This window comes from Gymnodraco acuticeps, unplaced genomic scaffold (assembly GCF_902827175.1).
Source record: "Gymnodraco acuticeps unplaced genomic scaffold, fGymAcu1.1, whole genome shotgun sequence".
NCBI classification, from domain to species: domain Eukaryota; kingdom Metazoa; phylum Chordata; class Actinopteri; order Perciformes; family Bathydraconidae; genus Gymnodraco; species Gymnodraco acuticeps.
Genome location: NW_022990441.1, coordinates 5,451,642 through 5,468,778, shown reverse-complemented (window position 1 = coordinate 5,468,778; position 17,137 = coordinate 5,451,642). Strand labels below are relative to the sequence as shown.

Here is a 17,137-nt window from a genome sequence, read left to right as displayed (position 1 = left end):
AGGTTTCCGTGAGGAATGATGATTCTCCGCAATAAGCAGCTGGCTTTAAACAAACAATGAGGATTCCCTTCCTTAGTGGATGAACGCTTTATCCTCTATTCAACCTACACACAACACACACACACACACACACACACACACACACACACACACACACACACACACACACTTAATATGTACGCACACAAATACTCCTATTACAGCAGTCTGAAGGCTGCAGGCTCACTAAGCCTTCCCTTCGTTACTATTCTGGTTTGTTGTATGTTGTCACACGCAGGAGGAACTGAACAACAAATGACAGCAATGAAGGTCCTCAAGGTAACGAGGTGTAGATATTGAACCCATTTAGTGTTTCGTTAAAGTGTGTTGCAGCTGAAGAACATGGCCTCAGGCTTTAGTCAGACAATAAGAGGTGCTGAACAACATTATGAAGGCTGTGAATGACGAAAAGTGTGTAAAGACGGATTTAGAGAGCAGATTCAAGATTGCACGTTTGAACTCAATCCCCTGAAGTAAACTTTATTTTTTATAGCAGAGATTTTGACCAAAACCTGTATTCAGTGTATACATATTGTTATTCTGAAGTGGATCAGCAGCTATTTGCTAAATGTTGGCTGTTGTGTGCAGGGAAGGTAAGGTATTTTGTGCTGAAAACAGGTGCCTGCTGTCACTGGAACAATGCTGATGAAAATGAGAGTGAATTAAAAAAGTTGCAGGCTAGAAAAAACTAAACAATGAGCAGAGAGAAACAAAAATTCTTCGTAGAGGTAATAGTTGTCTGTGAATTTGTCATTGGGTTGGACAACTTTCACATAGAATCCATCTTGTGTGAACAATATTTAGTGTAAATCGTATTTCTTTCCTCCGTATCCCCTCTATTTTCTTTCTTTTGTTCTAGTTTGAGTTTCCCTATTTATGTCATCATAATGCGTCACAACTTCACGGTTAACCCTGTGGGGAAATCTTTGCGGATTTGAAATCAATGCAATGTTGCAATGAATATCCTGTTTGGGTCTTTAGGGCTTTGTGCACAATATATTCGTATTCCTTGTCCCTTAAATGATCTTTATCTACGTCCAATCAGACTGCTTGCCACATATTTTCTCTGCAGCTACGAATTGAAAACATTACTTTGGTGGGATGCAAAGCGGGAAAGTATTATCAAATTCATTTGTTTCACGGTACTGCTGATTTGCAATCACTGCATAAATTTGTGAAATGACAGGCTCTTCATTAACATATTGTAGTGACCCTGTATAGGGTGCTGAGTGTGTCACTCAAGCATCCCCCATCTCTCTGCCAATCACAGAGCTGCACAGTGATGCTGGTCTGGGTGCGGGCCTGTGGTTGGGGGAGCAGACGGGGGAGGGCGGGGACGTTGTGACGTTGACCCTATATATGGGTGTGAGTTGGGGTGTAGAGTGTGTGTGAGGATAAACCTGCAACCTAACATGTAACCGGTGTCTGTGCGAACAAAGGAGTGAATAAACCCCAATAACTTGAAGCCTGTTTCCGACTCCCTTTGTAGAACGCTACAATATTGTATAAGGAGTCCTTGATCGATCCTGTGTGTGTTTATGGATAATTTACATCATCACTGTTGGACATACTGCCTGTATTATTTCATATATATTGAATAATAATACCCACTGCAACCAAAATTGGGCAAAAAGTTATTTGATATGCATTCACAGTTTGACATTAATTTAAGTTGTTTTTATTATTTGTGATGGTTTCATTGTGCAGATATTCTTCACAAGTCATGACTGCTCTTTTATTACAACATTACAACCCTAAACGGTGTCTGTATTTTATGGGGGTCAGTGGAGAGATCTCTTTGTAAAAACACTAGTGCAGAATCACACTAAGCTGTGTGCATCTGGCTGTATACATATGACAGATGGTTAAAGGTGGTGGTGGCATAAAACGTGCGTACATTCTATGTTGATTTTACGTGAAACAGTATTGATTTTGGCAAATGTGATTAGTCGTTGGCCTAGCTTGCTTCTTCAGGAGATGAAGAGTGGTCAGCCAAAAATAATTCTTCTTCTCACATCGACTGCTGCCTTCAGACTGATTTGTTTAACAAGAGACATGAAGAGACATGTAGGACGTCTTCCTTAAAAGGCTGCCATTTCATCATCAGCTTCTCTTTTAAGACCTGAGGTTATGTTTGCCCCATGTTACATGAAATTATATGTATTTAGTTTGTTCTTGGAGACGTTAATCAATAGCTCACACGCAATATTTAGTGGTTCTTGCCATGTGTGTCTACAGTTATTTGTCTATCCATCAGCACCTTCATTGTTCCCACAGCATTGTGTGAGATGTGTTCCACACCCAAGTGTAGAGTTTCTCAACCTCAGGGTTGGGACCTCTTGTGGGTTCACTTGATATGCGTAGACTGATACTGACTCTCCATTGCTGCAGAAGTTTCCCTTACACCCAGTATATTTATTAAATACTTTTATAATAAAACAAGTTTCTCTCATGGTTTTAAAAAGATGCTGGATCCAAAAAAAGTAAAAGAGGAAGGCAGGTATAACAAAAAGCAAACTTTTAATTAAATAAAGCTGATATAAAAACAGGACGACCAGACAAGGCGAAACAAAACAACACAAATAAAGAAACACTGACACTCAAGAGCAACAACAAGAGACAACAAGAGCGGGAACACAGGCAGGATATCGGAGAAAACAAACCGGTACAAAGACGATGAACTGACCGGGAACACTAGGGAATACTTATATACAAGAAAAATCACAAAGACAAGACACAGGTGGAGAAACACAAGGGCGGGAAGTAATACAAGACACTAGGAGAAAGGCATTTACAAATAAAACGGGAAACCAAAACTAAGATCATGACAGTTTCAGGCCTACACTGAAAAATACATTTGGAGAATCATGCTTTTGAAAACTTAATATATGAGTATGCCATTCTAAAATTGAACATGGCTATGTTGGAGATAAATGAGCAGACACACTGAAGCGACGCATGCTTGTAAAAGTGTGTTATAGAGTAATGTGTCTTTTCCCTCACCAAACATATTTGGATAACAGGCCAAGAAAACACACCAACAACAGCCCAAATTGTTCGGGGACAGGGGAAGCTGATCTAAGCTGCTATCATCAGCTAGGAATGCCCTTTCGGACACATATGATTTATTATTATTATTATTAATATGAAGACATTTTTTGTTTTTTTGTTGAATATACAAATATTACCATGAATGTGGATAAATACTGTATTATAACAATACGGTATTCTGTTTTTCACATTTGTTATTTGTTATTTTTTAATCTGTTTGAAATAAAGACTGAAAGAAAGAAAGAAAGAAAAGCCTGCTTCCAATGCTTTGACATTGCTCTTTGCTAATAAATAAGCAAGAAGTGAATAAAGAGTTTGATATTTAAGTCAGAACAAATCCTGGTATCTTTCCAACCAGGAACCGGATCAAAAACGGAGTTAGGTAATTGAAACCATCCCTGGTGATGGTTTAGTAACAACATCTTCTTCAAAATGTTGGGAGAACAAAAGGATTCTTGTTTCATACTCCAACTCTCCAACAGTGCCAGGATATGTATGGCCTAATAAAACTTGGCTGAGCAGCAGGAGGGAAATACAATACAACAAACGATACACCCTTGCATCAAACGAAGCAGAATCTGCTCATCTGTTGCTGTGCCCAGGGACTTGGGATGATGGAACACGTCGGTATCCAACAGATATTATAAATGACTGAAACCAACAGTTTAGGGTCACGCACTTCAGATAATCTCAAACATTTATCATGAGAAGAAAAAACAAGAATTCTCCCTTGTGATTTCTTGCATCATATTAAATATGAAATACTTCAGTCCAGTCATATACTTACCCTTTTCTTGTTCCATGGAGTTCATTTCAGAGGTTATGATTCATAAAGTGTTTGCGTTTAAAAACACATTAGATGACCAGTCTTGCCGTGCTGGGTGTTAACTTTTCTATCACAGCTTATAAATAATGATGATTCCCATGTGACAACACAAAATGAATCGTTCATCTTTCAATTATTGATTATTTCTATCAAAACACTCACTTCTTTTCAATTCTGGGAACAGGCGATATAATGTATTATTTGTGGTCTTCCTAAGATGTTATTGTGCTGTGTATGAAACGAGTTATATCTTCAGAGAGCGTCTGAGCTCTTTGACAACTGGGACTAAACAAATCCAACAAGATAATTGCAACCAGGCGGCCAGGAAAGAATCTATGGTTTGGGATTTAAAGGCCCAGTGAACTCTAGCTGTTGTTTACAAGTGCACAGAAACTGAAAATATGTGGTGGGAATAAAATCCCCCCCACTCTCCTCTACTCCCTGAGAGTCCCTCGATGTCCTAAAAATACCTCCAAAAGTCTTGTGTGTAACAAAAGCTTTAGGATTGACTTTGTGTAATGATGCTGATAAATGGTAAGATTTTAATATGCGCAGCCCAGTTATGAAACTAGTTCATGTTTAGAAAGAAAATAAGTTAATGAGAATAAGTGGGTTGATGCATACCAAGCATTTAAAAATAGATTTGACATAATTGCTTATTCATTTTGAAAAAGATCCTGTTACCCTCCCAACACACACATGCTCCCAGCATCCCAGCCAGTAGGAAAAACTCCCGGTTTGATGTTGACAGAGGGGATTGCTGCGTACCAACTGTCCAGACTGACAGATAATTAATATAACAAATAAGTTAGCAAACATTCTCAGGATAATTAAAGATCAAAGTAAACACACAAGCACAGCTGAATGTGTGCTACCTGACAGTACTCACACTCATTCACACCACACCGTTTTCCTAAATTGATATGTGGTTGTCTGTAATTCACCTTAGCAGCATGAAGAGGAAGTGCGTTTGTTGACCAAAGTCTGAATTATGCAAATCTGCACTGCGAAATGTGTTTTAGTTGTATAAGTAAGCAATAGCTCACGACAGGCCGTGGTATATGCTCATTATATCACAGCTAAGGGGCGTGGTTCGCCCCGACGCGAAGCAGGCAGTTTGCTTTTCAGCCCAACTGTATACTGTTTTTCTCAGGCGCGGAGGGATACTGACTTGTTGTGAAAAGTAATTTACAATTCTACCCGTGGTATACGCTCAGTATATCACGGCTAAGAACCAATCAGATTGCTTGATTTGACTTGTCCGTTTTATAAAGTGACATTATACGCCATTATGCAGCAGGTGGTGTTTTAAAGCGCTGGCATTACTGCAGCCTCATTCAGGTCATCATCTGATTAATGCTGTAATCTTCCTGTCTTTAAACCAAAACAGTGTAATAATGATGTTGTTTTTTCAATTCATTTAGGTTTAATGAAGTATATCATGTTATGTTTGTACAAAGTCCAAAAAACACCTACAGAGTTTGTGTGTTTGAGACATGACAGATTAATTTGGCTTTAGTTTGTTGTCAGAGTCAATATTGGGGAAGTCATAAAACTGCAGGCCGGCAGTGCTTGTCAAGACTTGTAACTCTTTTGTGTGTGTGGTTTGTTTGTCCTGTTACAGTCTGTAGTTACCTTGCTTAAATGCCAAATAAAATTATCTAGAATATCACAAACCCTAATATTGTTATAGTTATTGTCAGATAAGCTGAAATCTGTAACTTTCATTTAAGATTTGAAGTAGTTAACAGTATGTTTTTGTTAGATAAGAAATGTGGCATACAATTTAATATTTCAATTGTGGGTGAAAATAGTACCATCGTTTTTAAACAACATCATTATTTCAAGTGAATGTTGTTCAATGACTATCATGCCCTACTTTTGGCAAATGAGATGATGAAGTGTACAAGGGAATGAGAAAGGATGGATGAAAGCGGGTCTTATCGTCAAACAAAACACAAGTCAACAATAATCTCACAAATTGAAGTTTTAATTTCCAGAACACGACAAAAAAGACTCCTCTTGGCATTAACATCTCTCAAAAGACAATCAGCTAATCACAATAGTATGCTGTTATCAACAAGCAAACATCAGCCGTATGAAATACAGTAAAGGCGGCATTGGGCTCTTACACTTGAGTCGCTCTTCTGTTGCAACAGCTTTAAGGTTTTACAACATGTCAAATTCAGTCTTATCATATATTGACACATCAACATGGCACTTTGTATTTCACTCTGCCCAAGTTTGAAATTGGGGTTTCTTCTCTCACAGTTGTTTCACTTCCTCTGTGGTGTTATATCATGCATGTTTTGTCAGCATTTCCTTCAGCAGCACCACAAACTCTGTGTCTCTCACGCCACACAGTTTGAACTCACAGTGACCATTTTAGTTTGCACTTAATTCTTCAGCTAACATCACTGGTGATCATTATAGATTATGTAAACATGAAGGCCGTTTCATCTTTTTTTAATACTTATTCTTCACAAACTGTGGAAGAGAAGAAAGCATTTAACACAAAATATTGATAGCAGAAGGTCGTTGTGTGCTTGCATGTAAAACTTGTATTAACTCGCTCAGTGATCACTTCTTCTTCTTCCCAATAGCTGTCTGAATTGAGTGACAAAGAAGCGCCTGTTCTCTTGAATAGTTTTCGTATGCTTTACCTCTTGCCCAATGCTGGTAAAGGTGTATTGGCTGCAGGTAACTCACTGCAGCCTTGTGCAGAGTAGAGTGACTCACTACTGGAGGTTCAGACAGCACTTGTCTGAAGACAAACACAATCTGACTTTACTACCTCACGTTGCTGCAACTCATTAACATTTGATGTTTTCTTGCTCCAGAAACAGAACACATTTACATTTCATTTTTTCATGTAATCGTTTATTTGAATAGGGACAATGCACATTAATGAACACTTAAGACACATAATGCTTCAAGTGTAAATATGCCGGATTTTAGCTTTGAGCTCATTTTCATCCGTAGTCCCTGACATACAACATATAAGAACATGACATTTATAAACATGGCAACAAATAAATACATGATATGCAAAAAGATCAAGAGCAGCACACACAAGTATTTACCACATGGCAGTACAATGTAGCAGCAACGACATATAAAGTGCAAGAGATGATATAAGAGCTACATAAAGTGCAAGAGGAGTATTAAAGTTCATTTAGCTGTGATTGCACATTGTCTGTTTGTTTCTCAACCATTCTTTGAGTTGACCTTTAAAGGTATTGAGAGTGGGACAATCCCGTATGTGACTCCTTTGAGTTGATGCTTCTTAAGTGAATAACATAATGCTGACAACTTCCACTTCTATGTTCTGGCCACTAGAGATTTGTTTTAAGTGTTGTGTAGATCACTAAACAAAGCCTGTAGAGCAGGGATGGGCAACTTGGATGGTGGTGGGGGCCACATAATGTATGTACTGGCCACCAGGGGGCCGCAGATTCACTTGGAACACACACACAAATTCCATGTATTGTATGTAATTCTAAACAAATTAAGTCTGACATCTTCATTGACATTTTACAATCTTTCAGGGAACATCCTCTAATAAGCTCACTAAACAAATATCAGTTCACAGAAATTGTATTTAATTTTCACAAGTGGCATGTTTGTATTGAACAGGTTATTTAACAGTGGAATAAAACTATTTTAAAACTATTGGAAAGCATGGAACATGTGTGTGCATCAAGATTAAACATTAAGATGACATGAAGTCATGACCACTAACCCAGACATTAGTTGTCTAACTTGAACCTAGCTAAGACACTTGTAGCCTATCTCTGCTGACGCACAATAAGGGGAATGTCAACACAGACACCTGTCAACCCGCACTCTGCTGTTCCTCAGCGCCGCTGAAATTATGATTTTTATTTAAAAAAAAAAAAAAATTGTAAAGCACTTTGAATTGCCTTGTGTTGAAAAGTGCTATTTAAATAAACTTTCCTTGCCTATAGTAATCATAGATAACACGGCAGTTTTCATCTGATTTTAGAATATTAAACTTGTTTCGTCAAATGTATATGATAAATGCAACTTTTAAGCTTGTAAAGGCATAATTACAAGCGGTAACTTAACGTCACAGCAGGCATAACAACAGCCGGTGTTTCTTGTGAGGGTTTCCCGGGATTATTTTTGCGGTATTTGGCTGCCAAACGAAATCATGTAACTAGGAGTCTAGTGGACGGTATCAGTACTACAAGTACATAAATAACAAACATTTGTTTTCTTTTTTATTAATTACGTTGTTTATAAATTAATCTGAGGGCCACAAAAAGAGGAGGTGGGGGCTGCATGGGGCCCCCGGGCCGCCATTTGCCCATCCCTGCTGTAGAGAAATCAACATGAGGGACCTAATGATGACATTCACCACCGGATGCATTTTAACACACTTGTAGGGCTGCTCGATTATGGCAAAAATCAAAATCTCGATTATTTGGGTCAATAATTGATATCACGATTATTAAAAACGATTATCCATTTACTTTGAAAACATCCATTTATTGAAAAGAAAAATGTGAACAGTATGTTTTTAACAGTTGATTACCCTGAACTTTAAGTATAATTCAACTGAAAAACCAATACAAATAATAATAAAAATAAATAAATTAAAAAAAATTATCGTTTTATTTAGATTATGTTGTTTTCAAAATCGTTGCAAGCCAAAATCCTAATTGCGATTCAAATACGATTAATTGAGCAGCCATACACACTTGCATCACACCCAGTGCTTGAATTGGAATAAAAAGGGTGCCAGTAGGCCTACTCTAAATCAGCAACTGTTTCAAGTCAATTTATTTATACATAGTATATCCTATAATGCTGGTGGGTTTGTCTCTTTACTGTATATTTTAGAAAGGCTCACTGTACTTAAACAAAATGACTTGTGGCATCTGAGATTAGAGGGGGTGCAGGGGTAAAGTGCTATTTTTATAAGTGGGGAGTGGATCTAACACAATATTTTTTTTAAATATTGAAGTTTAATGCATCAATCTGGTGCACTTTGAGAGCAAAATTAAGAGATCTATGGATACATCTCTCAACATCCATATGAAACAGAACTGTAAACAGATTTTCTATTTCTTTATGGATATTTTACAAATCACTCCCCTTTTAAACTCTATTCTTGTTTTACTGTCATATAGTATTTCATTTTTAGTGAGTTACTCAGATGAGTACCAGGAGACAGCGTTTGGTACTCTGGTACAATTATGGTGAAGGCATCTGAGTTAGATGTATTTGAACCGAAATGTCTACATGCATAGCAGAATATGGCATCTTTTTTACAGCAAATTCCAGCCAATCTCTGTTTTTAAACCATGAGCTGCAAAATGAGCGCCTTACCTCACTGTACAGGCGAGTTGGGAACTTGTTTAAATATACCTGGGCAGGCTCTGTTTTGTCGAGTTCCTCTGGCACTTGCGGGCCGCCGAGGGGTGGCGGTGTTTGGGGCAACGAAGACTACTGCTCCGGGGGCGAGGCAGACAAAGCGGTGGCGGCACCTCATGACGCATCTACTGAGTACTGAGTACCGCTGTACCGGCACCGTGCCGATACTCGGTAAGAAGTAACGGTACCAGATGGGTAACAATCAGAAGTCCTGGTACTGCATACCGGTGTGTACCGGCCCAATTCAAGCACTGATTACACCCACTCCTTTTTCCTCTCTGTATCTTCATCTGTATCTCAGACCACACTAACCACCGCCTCACTAACTTCCTTCCTGCTCAATTGTGGAGCAGTGTATTTCCCCTTCAGTGTAGAAACATGCATTACATTAAAGCACCTTATGACTCATCACCAGACAGTTTATCATCGTTTCCTTCAGGAGGTAAATCTGGTAAAAGGTCAGTGTGGTCGTTCAGCCCGGGGCAAATGTATTGATTTCATTGGAGGAGCTTGGGGAGGTTTGAGGCTACTCATATGTTCTTGTGAAGCCTGGATCGATTTATTTGACATCACAGCGTCAAGCAGGAACAAATGACAGACAATCATGCAGTCAATGTGTGTGAAAACTCAATGAACAGTATCTTCAGTCTGAGGATGGAAAGTGACCTAGAGGTTAATGATAGGGCAGATGAAGAGTGGACAGACTGAAGTTAAATTAGGAGTAAGAACTCTTTGTGTCACCTCACTGGCTGTAAAACACGTGTGTTTCTCACACCTTCGGTAAACTGTGCTGCTGTGTCATACTGAACATTGATATCAGTCTCCTGTCTTTACATTGAGAACAAGGAGTCATTATTCTGTTAGGCCTCATAAAGACTTTAGGGCAGTTAGCCAGAATCTGTCCAAGTACATGTATGCCTGCCAGCCGCTTTCAAGTTTAACTATTAACACACTCTACTTGTTTAACCGATATATGAAAAGGACATTAACAACAACATTTTGAGCTTTCAGTATAGGTTTACATGATGTAACTATTTCCCTAACCCTATAATCATCAAGGATTACTGTGATATACACTACAAAGGCAAACATGTTGAATGAATGCACTTAAAAATGTATCAGTGAGGTGGACAGGAACTTAACAGATACAATACACATTACAATACAAGCTGTGTTTGAAGCTTGTTCCCCTGCCTCCACAATGAGATGTGTTGTTGCCTGTCCAAGAAACAAGCATGAGATCTTCTTATCCTAGACTGTCTGTAGGAAAGCAATTAAGCATGTTACCCAAAAATGTTGGATTACTCCTTTTAAAGTCTACTGTAGCACTGCACAATTTCTCTCTTTCTTTCTGGCTCATTGCTGTAAACGGTGCTCTCTGAAAGGCCTGTAATCTCTGCGCTGCCTCCTCTCATCCCCGTGTAATGATCCCGCAGTGAAACAGGATCAGGAAGAAGGGATTGGGAAGAGTCCTCCAGGACCATGAGATGGGAAATAATGGCTCATAGAGTGCAGGCATCCATTACGTGGTCTGCTTCCTGAAAGACACAGCGATCATCCGCCCCATTTAGCATCTTATGTGTCTCTGACAGGATGTTCCCATTTACACCAACAAGGTTCAGGTACTCAGTCAGCAGGATATCGTAAAGTTCAGGTACTCAGTCAGCAGGATATTGTAAAGTTCAGGTACTCAGTCAGCAGGATATCGTAAAGTAAAATAAAAAATCTTCACGCCTAAGATATCAATCTAGTTCACTTTGATATACAGTAGTAGTTGTAGAGATACATTCAGATTGCAGATTAGTGAATGGTGATAAATGTGGATGTTTTGTGCATCTGCCTGCAAATGTACTGTATGCATCTGTAAATACAGTACATGTGTGATTGTATCTATGATTTATGACTATGAGCTAGTCATTCTTTAGAAGCTTTAAGCATTGGCATCATTCTCTGTTCACCTAAATAATCCCCATGCACTCGGCTGCTGAGCACCGCTTCTGGGCTCTTCAACCACAGACTGATTCATTAATATGCTCCTGTTTAAGGAGAGCATGACATCTCATCAGTTTTGGCCCCACAGCCTGCAGTCCTTTGAAGAGGACGGCTTGTGATTTGTGGCCCTCTCTGCAGCGCTTGAGGTCTGTGGAGAGGACCATAAGAGGCAGGGTGGCATGCGGGAACAGAAGCAATGCTGAAGGTGAAATGTGGAGGGAGACAACAAGGGCAAGGAATGGCAGAGCAAATGAAGATGCATGTCTGTTTGAAATGTTTCTGTAACATCACATGATGAATAAAGTGTACGATAACTCCTAGTTGAGCGCTACAGGCATTTGTCATCGTGTTTGTTAGTGTGTTTAGTGCCAGTAGGCCTAAGATGCATTTTTACTTCAAGTATTATTTCAAATAACAAGTTGTTGCTAGCGCGAGGTCTGTTTCTGTGATAGTTAGTTAATCTGAGTTTTTAAGGTAAAAAAAAGGACATTATTTCACTTTTTAACGTTTTTAAACATGAGCATCCATGTGTGAGAACTACCTCTTGCATTCTGCTGATGTCATTGCAAACAGATATAACAAATAATATACAAATATTAGGTTTAGACTAGCTAGAAGTTAATAAAAACTAGTGATCGACCAAATAATCTGTCTGCCAATAAATGCGTCACATTTATGCCATTTGAAATAATAGGCATGTCTATTTTAACAAGGCCCATTGGTGTTTTTTTAAAATACAATTTTACTTTGCCAAGAACAGAGAAGGTCACAACACGGACATTGTTTTTTGTTTCTTGTTTTAAAGTTCAGTTTTTTAAATACATTTACATTAATATAGTTGATACACTTTTATTTAAAATACAGTAAGTACAGTGGAGACAGGGTGGCTATGTTAAATTAATGTTCATCTAGGTTTAGCAATTCTATGTCTGATTTGATAATATTATTACTTTTGTATTTATTGTTTTATCCAATGCAGAAGAAAATCCCCTAAAACAACACAATAAAAACAAGAACAATATTTCTGCATTATATATATCAGCTATTTCCCCCCCCCCCCCCCCTCTCTATTCATATTGGCCTCAGCCAATTCAAAGACCAATATGGCTTGAACTCTACTATAAACCTAAGATAACTAAATGTAGTAATGGATTTATTAATAGATGCAACCTAATGTGCTTTACATTATTCATTACGCAACTTGGGCATATTGTGATTATAATCCATAAAACGTTTTTGCTTCATGTCTTAAGCCTCTGCATTCAGTGAGAATTCAACAACAATCCTGACGACATTGGTTGTGCAATTCAAGAAATTTGACATTGCCTCCTGAAACCTTGAATACTTCCTGAAACAGCCAAGAACATCTGTCTGTTGTTAGGTTCAAATGTGGACTCTTACCACTTCTGACACAAATAAGATGACGATGGTGTTCCAGGGTGTGGGTTTTTAGTTATTATACCACTGATCTCAACCCTTGCTTAGAAGAGTCACAACATAATTGCTGTTGTTTTGGGGTTTGCCGGCCTCTTCTTCCTTCTCTGTCTTTCTCATGGATGTAGATCAATATGTGAGCGACCACATCCGTGTGAGGTAATCCACTAAATAAGCATGGAGAGGACAGAGTAAGCCCTGTGCCTGCTTGATCCCTGTTGGCCTGTCTCTGGTCTTGCTCCCTGTGGCCCTTCTCACTTTAGATTATTAGTTATCAGTCCAGGCCCTAGCAACAGGGAAACATTTACACCAATGTATTAAAGCACTCAATCAGCACAGGCCATTCATTAGACCACTGTTTGTTGGATATTTCATGGAGGAAATTGAGAATTGTTGATAGAGAAGAGGAGCGAGGTGACAATGATGCTTCCTGAGCCAGCTGCTGTTTCTCTCTCGGCAGGATGAATAATCAGCCAGCTGCTGCTGTCTGGGCTGCCTCCCTGCTGACTGTCATACCTTAAAGGTCAATACAGGAAGGAGTTGTGGTTTTCTTATTACAGGAGCATTGTCTGCTGCTGGATGCAGGACACTTTGTACGTCTCAAAATTGAAGTGCTCACACCCAACTTGTTGTTTGAAGAGAGAGAGAGAGATAGACATTAATGTTTGGTATAGCCTAGTACAGGGGTGGCCAACCCGCGGCTCTCGAGCCGCATGCGGCTCTTTGCCTAGTTTCATGCGGCTCTTCAGTTCATATCGAATTTTATATGTGTGAGTTTGGGGGAGAGACACTGACTCCTGACTAGTGTTGCACGGTGTACCAATACTTGAAAGGTACCGCAATACCCTGTCGTTAATAACGTTACGATTCCTCCGTTTCATTAGTATCGGTACTTTAAGAATGACGGAGAAAAGTACTCCGGTGAGAAAGCGCTGTTTTAATAAGAGCCGTGTGTATTCAGCGCTCTGCTTCCACTCCCTGCACTGCAGCCGTGCCTGCAGTCCCGCCCCTCTCAAGCACGCTCTAAGTCCCTCCCCTCTCTCGTGCACGCGCTAGCTGCCAGAGCATGTGAGAAAACGAGAAGCATGGCTGCAAGTGGGAGTGCAACTGCCGCTGCGCCTCGGCCTGTCTGTAAGACATGTATTAATTTGATTTAATACGAATTCTTGTCATTTCTTTTATTTATTGTTCTCATTGTTTAAAAGTTTGTGTTATGGTTATGGTTCTGGTGTGAAATAAAGCACAATAATTACATTTAAGACTGTTTCCCTTTTTTTAAGAAAAGTATCGAAAAATAATCGGAATCGCAATTCTTGACTTGGTATCGAAACCAAAATGTTGGTACCGTGACAACACTACTCCTCAGAGTTAAACCTGATATTTAGTAGGTCTGTTAAGTATCGAATGCTGATAATTCTGACGTAATTTGGCCGGTCAAAGTTGTTTGGGCACGGATAAAATCGCTCCGTTACTTTGGTCCCGTGTTACTTTCGTCCCGGCTCTCCCTACGTGTGTGTGGTGTCAGGTGTCAGTATGAGAGGATGACAGCGCGTCTAATTTTGATGTGGCCCAAGAGCCAATCACAATAATACCTGCGATGCAGTGAACCAATCACCTTTATGGGGGGGGGAACCTATCGTTGATTAAACATTATCCAGTGTTTCCCCTACCATTGTCTTGGAGGGGTGTTGCACCCCGCCAACGGAGCCCCGCGACCCCCCCTGAAATTCAAGGTGTTTAAAAAATATATATAATTTTTTTTTAAAAATATATTATATAGCACCAAATTGCAAATAATCTATAACTACTGTCACTTTTCACATTGAACATGAGCTCTTTTATTAAATAAACTAAACGCTTTCATTTGAAGTTGTGAGTTTAGTGTTTTTGACCCTAAGAAACACTGATGCATTAATCAATAACAATAATCCACAGCTCCTCTCTCTGCTCCAGAGGATTTAAAAAATATATATCCCAATGCCACAAAAATGCATTAGTGACGTTGTTGAAATCTTGTCTCCAGAAAACAAAAAACTGAAACAAGCGGTATCAGTGACTGTGTGTTTGATGTGGCTCTTTGCAGTAACATAGACCAAATGTGGCTCTTAACCTCTGACTGGTTGGCCAGCCCTGGCCTAGTATAACAAGAAGAACCACAGCTTTGCCTGTCACTAACAACAAAGTAATGTGCTCTCATCTGGTTTTAATATCAAAGTGCAGAAAACACCATCATGTTGTTACAGAGGCTTGATGTAGGTTTGTTTCTATTGGGACCCAACCAGCAAATCAAGTGTTTAATCAGTTGGGCTGACGGTTACCAAAGCTCTTGTTTAGCACTTAGAGCATTTCTTGTAAATCCCACAACTATTGTTCTGGTTTGCTTGTTATGGGAAGCATACAGTACCCAAAACACTAAAGAAAACCGGCTCCAAGTGTGCCGACACCCAGATATAATGCTCATCTTGTTCTGTAAATTAAATAAACATGGTTCAGAGTTATTTATAATCTAAACAACGAGTCTTAAAAAGAAAAAGAGTCGAAGCTAGTGTCCAGACAAATTACTAATGATCATTTACAGGAGAAATACAACCAAAATATCTAAGCTGATCATAAAGAGATTTTTTTAGAGTAATACAGAAAGTTGGACAGGTGGGTAGGGATAAGAGAAGTAAAAGACATAAAGCCCAGTGTTTGAGGAAGTATTCACATCTTAACTTAACTAAAAGAACATATAATGTCATAGAGTTTCGAAGATAAAGTATTAGGAATAATGTTCTTAAAGTACTAGGTGTAGTACCCAATGCAGAACAATCTAAAATAAAAACATAAAAAGCTTTACAATTATTCAAAATCCAAAGGTAAATTGTGTATAGATGAGATTTAATGATCTCTTACTCAGCTAAATTATTAATTGTCTTTCTTTAAGCTGTTCATGAAAAATATGTCGGTTAGTTTAACCTAACAAAACATCAGGGACAGAAAACCAGCGTTTCTCTTGCTTCCGTGTAGGGGACTCAACTCTCTAATATTTTAAATGTTTTTTATTTTTAAGTAACCTCCACCCTCTTTTTCTTCAGATTGCAGGCTTCATCAACGCCATTCACCCATTTTGTGGCGACACAGAGAACCTGACAGCCTTCCGCTTCTACGCCCTGAACCCCATCGTGGATCCCTGGGTCTTCATCATCTGCCGCAAGTCTGTGTTTCGCCACCTTGGCTCTCTTCTGAGCTGCCGCTTCAGCAAAAGAGCGGTGAAGACGACGGCAAACTGCGCTCTTTCTTTACCACTTGACAATCACATACAGCGCAACCCCCCAGATGTGACAGATCCACAGACACTACTCCGGTTTACCTCTGTGACCCCACAGATGACCTCTCAACTGGAGGCAAGAGGCTTTTACGTCTCGTAAAACATGTTGAAATGAAACATTTGCAAACAGGATTCCTGCCCTCACCATTTAAAGGCACACAATGTTGACAAATCTTTGTCCATGAACTAACTTTGGAAAAACAATTGCACAAGTCTTAAACTTCCATTGACTCATGGAAACTGTTTCAAAGTATCATGGAGAGATGTCCCATTAACAAGCAGCACTGTAACATAGCACTAAGGACCACATTAAACCATGACATATATATCAGGGTTGCCAACTCTCACGCATCTGGCGTGTGACACACGCTTTCACTCTCAATCTCACGCTCTCACGCTGCCCAAACTATTCTCACGCCAAAAAACAAGAATACCGAAGACTAGAAACGGTTTTGAAAACTGTTGTGACGTAGTGATCGTCTTCTCAATAGAACATCTTTGATAATGTCTTCTGGTCAATCAGAATCAAGATAACTGCGTGGTGTTGTTGCAGGAAGTCCCGACGGAGAATACTTTTGCTGTAGTACATCTCTATACGTCGATACAACATTACCTGTTGATAGAAATCAACACGTAATGAAATAAGACCCCACGGTTTGATGATTGATAGGTGTGTGGGCTGTCTTTCATTTTGACACACAGAACAATGGGGGCTATCCACCCTTATCCACAATGTAAAGTAATTCACAGCCTCTTCCCTCTTCTCTCTGTGAGGAGCAGCAGGTTCAGCTTTCAGAACAAAGTAACAAAAAACTAAAATGGCATTAATTTTTTTAAATATGTCGTGTAGTAATAGATGTATTTATTTTTCTTCTCAAGAGAGTACCAGAATGTGTATTTTATGTTAGTATTTCAAAAAATCTCCTGGGGGAAAATCCCCCCAGACCCCCCTGCAGGCGTTGGGCTTTCAGCATCTCAACTCTTTCACCTGTGGAGAAATTGCAGAATTGGCTCCAGGTCGCCCTTTTTATTTACTACAAGACAAATGTGCCTTTTTATTTCATACAGTTCAATTTGGATTGAGA

General features: G+C 39.3%; 1 protein-coding gene across 1 annotated transcript in view; it reads left to right on the top strand.

Moving 5' to 3' along the window:
• Positions 1-16,592, top strand: part of ptgir (prostaglandin I2 receptor) — a 29,538-nt gene extending 12,946 nt beyond the window's left edge. The window contains 2 exon segments of the mRNA XM_034225592.1: positions 15,820-16,079; positions 16,081-16,592. Coding sequence (XP_034081483.1) covers positions 15,820-16,079; positions 16,081-16,102 — 282 coding nt within the window. The 3' untranslated portion in view covers positions 16,103-16,592.
• Positions 16,593-17,137: the final 545 nt, after the last annotated feature.